The sequence below is a fragment of the Dermacentor albipictus genome, chromosome 6 (genome assembly GCF_038994185.2).
Source record: "Dermacentor albipictus isolate Rhodes 1998 colony chromosome 6, USDA_Dalb.pri_finalv2, whole genome shotgun sequence".
Classification (NCBI taxonomy): domain Eukaryota; kingdom Metazoa; phylum Arthropoda; class Arachnida; order Ixodida; family Ixodidae; genus Dermacentor; species Dermacentor albipictus.
This window is the reverse complement of record NC_091826.1, coordinates 116509453-116518663: the sequence shown is the minus strand read 5'-3', so window position 1 is coordinate 116518663 and position 9211 is coordinate 116509453. Positions and strand designations below refer to the sequence as shown.

Genomic DNA, 9211 nt, shown 5'->3' with positions numbered 1-9211 from the left:
CAACGTACAAACATACATATGTGCATATATACATGCACAAATGCATATATACATACATGCTACAATGGATTTTTTGCCTCAAAACCTTGGTTTAGGCATGAAAATAAGCTGAATGCATAGGCTGTAGCAGCGTTTTTGATACGCCAGAGCAAATTTTCATTAGTAGATAATTCATCACGACAAATAATCGAATTGCAATAATAATTAGTCATTCACTCAAATAACATTTTATTCCATTTTTCGTAAAAAATGGATTCTCCATGGACAGATATAAAAGCGAGCAAGTTTTTATTTTTCTTGGTGCGCAACTCAAAGAGGAAACACATATTTTGGGACTAGCCCGTGTATTCTGAGGTGCGCCTGAAGTTGAAGCCCATGCTTGACTAGCTCTAAATGAAGCCTGAGTTGAACGTGCCGAAAGAAACACAATAGAAGTCCCGGGCGCGTTCACTCCAGGCTTCATTCAGATGAAGTCAAGCGTTGCCTTCAAGTTAAGGCGCATTATTTACTATGAGGGTAAGCCGAAGCACGGGGGTAGCTTTCACGTATACCAGTATGAACTCGTCGTTGCAAAAAAAAAAAAAAAATGCGTATACGCCTAGGGCGGATCTCTCTGTAACGCATCATGTCATTAAGAGTTCTGAAGTTTGGAGGGGGGCAAATCTTCCTGGATGTCCTCTTCGGATACTGGGGCATTTGTTAGTGAACGTTTAGCCCCACGAAGTGCGCATTTCCTCCCCACACGTGTAACAAAAAATTGAAATAAGTGCGGATAAGAGAGATGAGGTCGACAAAAGGCTTGGGTATAGAGCTGAGCAGAGATCTCGTGTTGTTGATTCTAATTTCAATTGTGCTTTGAGTTTATCTGCTTCCCCGTCGAGAAGCGGCATGCATATCCTGAGAGATAAACAGAAAGATCAAAGATAAGGAAATAAAGAAACGATACTAGACTAGACGATATATCCCACAGGCGACCTCGTGCTCACGAAAGGGACAGAAGAAATGACGGAAAAGTAAAATGAGATGAAGAAGAAAAAGAAAACAACGAGCTATCCAGACTATTCTCATGTCCCTCTATCGTCGTGACAAAGCATGTCAAAGCGTCGCATGCTCCCGAAGAGTATCGGTTTCGCATACAGATATACAGCGTCACACTGAGCCCCATGTGACGCAGTCACATTCTGTAGCAGAATCCGGCTTCCTCGAAGCAACACACCAGTACTTAAAATATGCGAACTTATTCTACTTGGTTAAAGATACCTCATCTAAAAGAAAGGTCGTTTTGGTGCTAGCAACCTTCACGCAGTACGGACCATAAAATCTCGGTCGCCTTTCTCGCAATACACTAGAGTGATTTAGATTGTCCGTAAAACGCCTTACCCTTCTCGGTTGACGCGAGACAAGAACTTGAACAATCGCGTTGTTGGCGACATTTTGTGGCATAGAATTTGACCAGAGAGGACACAGAGGCACTACTGCTGTGACCAATCATATTGCACGTAGCTGCTGATTTGAAGATTTGGTAGCAACGTGGTCATTAACACACCGTTTCTTTTTTTTTTTCTTCGACGGGAACACCCATGCAGCTAAAAAAACTTCTCACGCGTTAAGGTTTGACAATGCACCACAGTGTGTCGCTACCAGCGTTGCGAGTGCCGTCTACGGCTCTGGTAACATTGTATTCCATAAATATTCATAATTTTATGGGCGAGCCAAAACTCTATAATGTGAGTAGGCGTCCGCGAAGCTCCTTTCCCTATCTACTTCGCGCATCACCAAACGGCATTCCACATCAGGAAATCTCGGTAGCTCTTCCTTGTGATTTCGGTAGCTACCCATCTAACTTCAGTATACTTCATACAGCACGTGAGCTCTGAGCTGTCAGCAGCTATCCGTCGTGGCGAGGTAGGCCTTGTGGTCTCCAATGTGCACAGAGTCAACGTCCTCACACCCATTCAAACTGGTGTCTTTCTTGAAATTCTTGTCCGGTGGTTTTCGTCGCTTCCTCCTCTGCCTCCTGCGGGTGTGCGTGCAGTAGATGCCGATCACTGCCATCAGAGTGACAGCCAGGCTGCATGCCAACACGACGACGCTCAGGACAAGTGTCCAGCGTACGTCATGACTGTTGCTCTTGATATCTGCGGGAGGGTTAAATTAGGCATTCAAAATTTGGTAGAAACGTTAATATCTTGAGTTGCTCAGATATCCCTGAGAGATGCCTGAGAAACCCGAGATATTATAGTGCAAAGTCAGGTTAATGTCAGGATAATGGCTCTGAGGGAGTCGTTCAGAAGATTTTGTGTTCACCATATTTCAGCGTCATATCTTAAGATTGTATAGGAGCTTGGGTTAATGAGCCTGTACCACTTTGGATTGATCACCAACCTGCGTTGAGATAGCTTTGGTGCGTTACAAACAACGAGGAAAGCTTGTGGGAGTTTCCAGATTTAAAAAATAAACAGTCAACTTGGTATTTCAGTAGAATGAGTTATGCTTTCTAAGAACCACTACTTTTTAACAAATGCTAGGTCCTGTGCTTTTAAGGCAACCTTAGTATTCCTTTTGATATTCTTTCAAGACATTGGCCTCATCCGTAGCCCATAGCTCGTTTACATCAACGCCATTCACCTTTGTCTTATCTTTACATAACCTGATATTATATTTTCTTGTTTTGAAGGCAGGGTCGCAGCTGACTCACATGGGTTGGCATGTCTGGGTTCTGGGTATCTTGTAACGTTTTCGCGCCTCTAAAACGTCGTCGCGCGTCGCAAGAGGTACAAAAAAGGAAGTTCAGGTCTCAACAAGACACAAAGTGACAATTACTCGCAGAGGATGTAAACATAACACTAAAGGCGCAATTAGCACCAATATATAAAAAATCAACCACACTGCGCTTTACCCCTGTAAAGAGTGCACCGCCGTAGTGGGAGACTTGATGAGACAAAGCCTCGATGTGACATACTTATGGGTGAATGGAGCGAGCTCGATTGGACTAAGCAGTGCTTGCACATGGCAATAATTACTAAATGTGGCTTCAGATGTTCTCACAAGAAGCAAGAATTAGTCATAGTGTAGGTAAAATCAACGGTACGGCTGCAATTACCGTCAATATTGCCGTGAATTTACCAGGTTGCACTGCATCCCTGATAAGGGGGCACCGCTGTAGTTAGACGCATGTTGGGGCAAAGCCACCATACGGCACACTTGTTTGTATTTTTTTTTTACACTGCTAGACCTACAGGGATGGCGCATGCTGTCGCCACTCGATCTCACCGGTGATGGACGCAAAAAAGTGTGTCGACTTCCATCTAACAGATGGCCCTACATGATTGTACATGATTGACGCTAACTGCTGTGACGCCATCTGTTGACGGAAACCGACACACTCTAGCTTTCGCTTTCGAACGCTTTCGAGAGAGAAACGACATAGATTTGGTGGCGTAGTCACAGGTCGGAGTTTTACGTTTTATGCGTAAGACAATCAAAATTCTTTACAAACTATCTTAAGAAAAGTTTGCCCATGCAAAAGAATACAAGCGCTCAGTCACACAGTCCTGTCAGGTTCGAACCGGAGCCGACGATGTACTTCAGTGTATTCTTTTACACGTTGTACGAAACCTTCAGGACAAAAAAGAGCGTGAATTGAAGCATCACGTGTTAGCGCAGTCTCACCTCCTTGACTAATCAGGGTCTGAGCTGGGCCCAGAGTGCGCACCCAGGTCCGGAAGCTCGCATCCGGAGGCATTCGAACCACGACCAAGTATTCGGTGGAAGAGCGGAGTCGGTTGACGAGTATCGGGCCCAGGTCCGTGCTCCAGAAGCTCCGTTCAGACCGGTTGCCCCTCCTAGTGTCAAGCACCTGTACTCGGAGTCGCCGTTGCTGTCTCAGTCTCGTTGACGTCGTCATAGTCGTGCCGTCGACAAGAGGTGTGAAACAGGTCAGCGAGAACGAACTGTCCGTGTAATTGCCGACTGTGCAAGTCAGGTTGGGTGAGTCCCCTCCTGCGCACACGAGAGAGGGACGCTGTTTCTAGGTATCACTACAAATTCCATTGCTTAGCAAAGACATAAGTTTGATAAGTGATATCAATGATCAAAGACTTCGTGAAACAGCTGGAACTCTAATGTTTACCGAGAATATAGTTAGCGAGTTCCTTTTGGGCATGTGGACGCACACCCAAAGGAGGAGGTCTCATTATCCGGGACCTCTGTTCGATAAAAGTTTTGTTCATTCATTTATAATTCTTTTTAACATTCGCCGTCCACGACCGGTCATTCCTGTTGACAACGCCGATGGAGCGCCGCTCAGACCACTGACGAAAGGCGAGAAGGAAGCGATTCAGAATAGGACCCTGAAATTTTTTGTGGCTAGTAACAACACATTTGCTATACAAAGTGTATACAGCAGCGTCATTCGTCATATTTGATTTATTGTCGAAATTCTCGGAAACACGCGGAATGGTTCAAGGGTTAGATCTTACTACAAAAAATCACGGGAAAGCCGTTTCAATCTGCAGTAGCTCGAAGAATAAGGAGGGCTGGTAAAAACTAGTGGCGATTTACTGGTAAATGCAAGAGAAATGCATTAGCATTACGTCGCACCTTTTTGACCTTCCGTGTCCATGGTTCAATGAGCGAGGTGCAAGTGACAGGTCCGGAGCAGCGCATCGTCAGTTGATCCACGCACGCAGGCACACACGCACGCACACGCACACGCATACGCGCACACACGTTTTTCTAATCTCACCCATCCCTTCTGCACCTTTAGCAAGTGACCGGCTTCCCACAGTCCACATAGCAGTTCGAGCGTTTCTTCCTTACCTAAAGGCAAGAGGCTTGAGTGCCCGACTGTAGACATCCTACACCTGATTTAGTTCATGTGAAAGTGCGGTGTAGACTCATGATTTCTCTCTCTCTCTCTCTTTCCCCAGTCCCCTCCCCACATGTAGGGTAGCAAACTGGACTCAGTCTGGCTAACCTCCCTGCCTCTCCTTCCCTTCTCTCTCTCTCTCCCCCACACTCCACTCACATACACTTCTTGCCACTTTAACACTCCAAATTCTACCCCATTGAAATCATTTCACTCTCAGGATAAGGGTCTCGAACGACTAATTACGTACGCACCCTTGTATACGAACTTGAATCGGCAGCGCTTCCTCTGGGTTCCCACGGCGTTCTCTGCCCAGCATGCGAGAGCCGCATTGAAGAGCGAAGCGTTGGCGACGATCTCCAGGCGATTCGACGCCGTCACGAGCGGCCAATCCGCTTGCTTGGGCCGAATGGGCCGGCTTTTCAGCGTGGTTTCCGTGGCTTCCATAGCGCTTTCCGCGAGCCAGAAATAGCGCAGGCCTACGCTAGGATCGGCTCGCACGTCGCAGGTCACGTTGACGGCAGCGTCTCTCTCAACACGCACGATGCTATCTTCCTCAGAACCGCACCTGGGAGGGTCTGCATGAAAGTGACAACACCAGGTGGCTAGAGCAGAACAGCACATTCTCTCCACATGATATTCTTTTCACATTAGCGGCGTGCGGTTCGAATATGGAAAATCACGTCCATTGTATCAAGTGAAATAACCGAACACTTTTGACGTGTAATATAGATACCAGGTGTTTTAAACTGATAACTAAACCTTGTTTAGTTAGCAGTTTGGTTTCTAACATTATGGGCACCTCAAAAATGAGAAAACGTTTCAATCGTATCGTTATATGACCAAGTAGCCTCAAATACAGTCTTCTTAATGAAACAAGAACATCATTGTCAGCGACGCGTTAGTGTCGCATAAAGCTTTGAAAAGGCAACCCGTACATGCGCGTGTCACAGAAAGAATGCTTCGAAGTTGAAGAAAAATTCATCCAGCGTGGAGAGGGGGGGGGGTGGATTTAACTCGGGACCAGTGTTTCTCTGGAGCGATCGCTACACTATCTGAGCTAAGCAGGAAGTGATCTCATGGCAGTGTGAGATTGAATTAATTTACAACTTAGAGCACCTAAAAATTGGGTAAGGATATCAATTTTGTGGATACAGGAGCAAGGCGGCGGTAGAGAACTTTAACAGGATGCGCATGTGCGTTTATCGCTATCGGACCATATTCCATGAAGTAGTTATGGTGGGACCGGTAGGTTCATAAAACACCACGTCTGTGAAAGGCGATGCGCATTCGTGCACTCAGCATAGCTGTTTTAGTTGCGCTTGTGCGGCCTTCTTCAATGTAAGAGTGGTCCTGCAAAACCTTCTAGGCTAACGTATAAGCTGACAAGTGAAGCAGTTTCAGTTTAGATCTACAAAATGATGAAATGTGGGGCGCAAATAAAGCTAGTGCATTGCTGCAGCAGAAGATATTGGCCCTATCAGTCGGCGAATAAACACAGTAATGTGATTCGACCAGACCCCTAATTGTTAGATAGATATTTGTGAACTACTCACACGTAAAATCAATGGGGTACCAAGAATAATTTTCCCCCTGGAAAACTATTGTCCTCGTATTCAGCTTCATTTCCAAGAGTTCTGTTACCCGAAAAAGGAGTATGTTTACTCAGTGTGCTCCACACGTGAACAAACGTTTTCCATTAAGGAGTTCGATAGCGTTCCACTATGTAGTTAGGTAGTGGAGGAACTATTAGGCCCGCTAAAATAGTCATAATGACTCCCTTTCAGCCTGGTGTCTAAGCAACGTGGCGACTTCATTCATTCTGTGCTGTCTAGTCTGCTCAGCACTCGGCCCACTAAAGACATTCACAAACGTGCTACTTGATTGATTGATTGATTGATTGATTGATTGATTGATTGATTGATTGATTGATTGATTGATTGATTGATTGATTGATTGATTGATTGATTGATTGATTGCGTTTATCGCGCCCAGAGTAGCACTGGTTCCGTAAAACGCATCCTGGTGGAGGGTTCCGGATTAAGTTTAGAAATCAGGGATTCTTCAACAAGAACATAAATCTAAGCGCATCAGCATTTGTGCACTTCCCTCTCACCAGAGTGTGGCCACCGCGTCCGGCACTCGAACCCACGACCTCATGCTCAGCAGCCGAACGCCATAGTTATTGAAGCACCGCAGTGGGTAACCGGCTGCTTACATCTGACGCGGATGAGAAGCGGCGTGCTCTCGACGGTGTCGCCGTGGGTGTTAGTTACTCGACACGTGTAGCTTCCGGCGTGGCCGGGAGTCACCCCTCGGATCACCAAGTAGCGAGAAGTCATCACAATGCCCTCAATCAGGTCCGCGTCGAGCTCTTGGCCGTCGCGGCTCCATTTAACGTCTGTGATTCTTGTGGTGACGAGGACGGAGCACTCCATGTACACGTCCACTCCCTCCGTGATGCGGCTGGCGTTGAGACCGGTACCCAGCTTGATGCTCACTTCTGGCTTGCCTACGCAAAGGAAAGGAAAATAAAAGTTTCATCCGCAGTCAGGAAGGCGTCTAACCAATGAAAACATACTGCGGGATAAAAAAGGGATGAACGGTGGTAAGCCGCCTATGCGAAAGTGTTCAACGTTCCGATAGGTAGACCTAGATAGGTCCACCTGCCGAAGCGTTGGCTAGCCTGTCAGAGGCACGTTACCTCTGCTCATCCAGCTTATATTAGTGTCGTGTGGCGCAGTTAGGCCTCATTCCCTCAGCCGTTATCCACCCCGTCCCATTACTAGCGCTACACCGCTTTGTGCCATGGGTGAATGCGTCCTCGCCGCTTTCTCCTAAACAATTGGTATGCCGGCGACCTTAGAGCGTTCTTGAAGAGAAAGCAACGAAAAAAAAAAGAACGCTCGCTCGCAACGCAAACGTGACAGTGACGGGATAGGGTGGACAATGGCGGCGTGATTCAGTCTTTACATTGAAGCAATAGTCATCAGGTTCCTTCAGCGCTTGCTGGTCTCTTATATATTCAACACGAATGTGGAACATAAATCGGCACTGACTGAGCATTCGAGCGACTTTGTGATCACGTGGTTAGAGGTCCTGTAACACTCTTTCCTTGCTTTTTTCGTCCAACATTACAAAGACATGGGATAAAGCTCGCTACGACAGCTGAATGTTTCCGCACAGTGCGGTGCTTGAAAGAAACATGTTACATTTACAGTTAATGTTATTATTTGAGGGTCGACCAAATTTGTAAATAGCAGCTTATTGTAACTAGTGAGTAACTCGCTGACGATTTAAAACAGACAGCGAGTTACTTACCGGTAACCCCATACAGATCACCGATTCTGGATACTGACTGGTGCGCCTCTGTTTAATTAATTTTAATTCGCATTTAACTGCATTTATTGTTATGCGGGTAAGGGCTTCGGCTCGATACATGTAAACACTCACCATATAAATTCGCATTTAACTGCATTTATTGTTATGTGGGTAAGGGCTTCAGCTCGATACATATAAACACTCACAATGTACCTATAGGCACAGTCTTCCCTCTCTCCTCCCTCTTCTTATTGCCCCCCCCCCCCTTCCAAGAAGAAAAGGTGTAAAGACAGTCTTTAACCAGGTTTTAAAAGCGTTTTGCTCATGACGTATGGTTTTGTAGTATTACAAACGTATCGCGAATGACAAATACGTGATGTCACCCTTAAAACGCTGCCACTTTTCACTTACTTGACACATTCAGAGGCAAATAGCGACTGAGCACTCCTCGATGGTCCCCCAAATTGTCGTTGCTGGCCCGGCACTCAAGAAGCTTTCCCGCGTGAACTCGAGCTGGCAGGAGAAGCACGCTTGCCGTTACGTTGCCTCCGGTACGCGTGTGACTCAAGCGCACGTCCAACGGCATTCCGTCCAAGAACCACGAGATGTTTGCTGGTGGACGACTTCCGGTTGCCTCGCACTCGAAACTGCGCGGAGCGTGGAAATTGGCAGCCGAATCCGGATCTGCATTTGGTGGCCGAGATGCTCCTTGGGAGAGGTGCGAGCTACCCGTCTTAGGCTCAAGAACGGATGTCGAAGCACTAGCCGAAGATGTAGCTCCAGTTGCCGAGGGGGCGACCATGACCCATCCGGAGGCGTCGACATCGTCATGATGCCAGCTCCAGAGGGAAACTTCGGCAGGCGGCACTAAGAAAAGTGGGTATGGAAGTAATGTATTAATGCAAAAATCATCATTTGCGTGTTAGCCCTTTCAGACGCCGCTCGCTATTTCCTACAAAATTTTTTTTTCTGTTTCTACTATATATATTTGACCAAATAAGATGAATTGGAAGGCTACTG

The 9211-nt window shown here is 46.5% G+C and overlaps 1 protein-coding gene across 1 annotated transcript in view; it reads right to left on the bottom strand.

Moving 5' to 3' along the window:
* Positions 1-288: 288 nt before the first annotated feature.
* LOC135908292 (basement membrane-specific heparan sulfate proteoglycan core protein-like) overlaps positions 289-9211 on the bottom strand; it is an 87928-nt gene continuing 79005 nt past the window's right edge. The window contains exons 5-9 of the mRNA XM_070541274.1: positions 8603-9058; positions 7089-7382; positions 5125-5448; positions 3673-4002; positions 289-2138 (exon numbers count right to left, since the gene is read on the bottom strand). Coding sequence (XP_070397375.1) covers positions 1882-2138; positions 3673-4002; positions 5125-5448; positions 7089-7382; positions 8603-9058 — 1661 coding nt within the window. The 3' untranslated portion in view covers positions 289-1881. The remainder of the gene's footprint in view (positions 2139-3672; positions 4003-5124; positions 5449-7088; positions 7383-8602; positions 9059-9211) is intronic.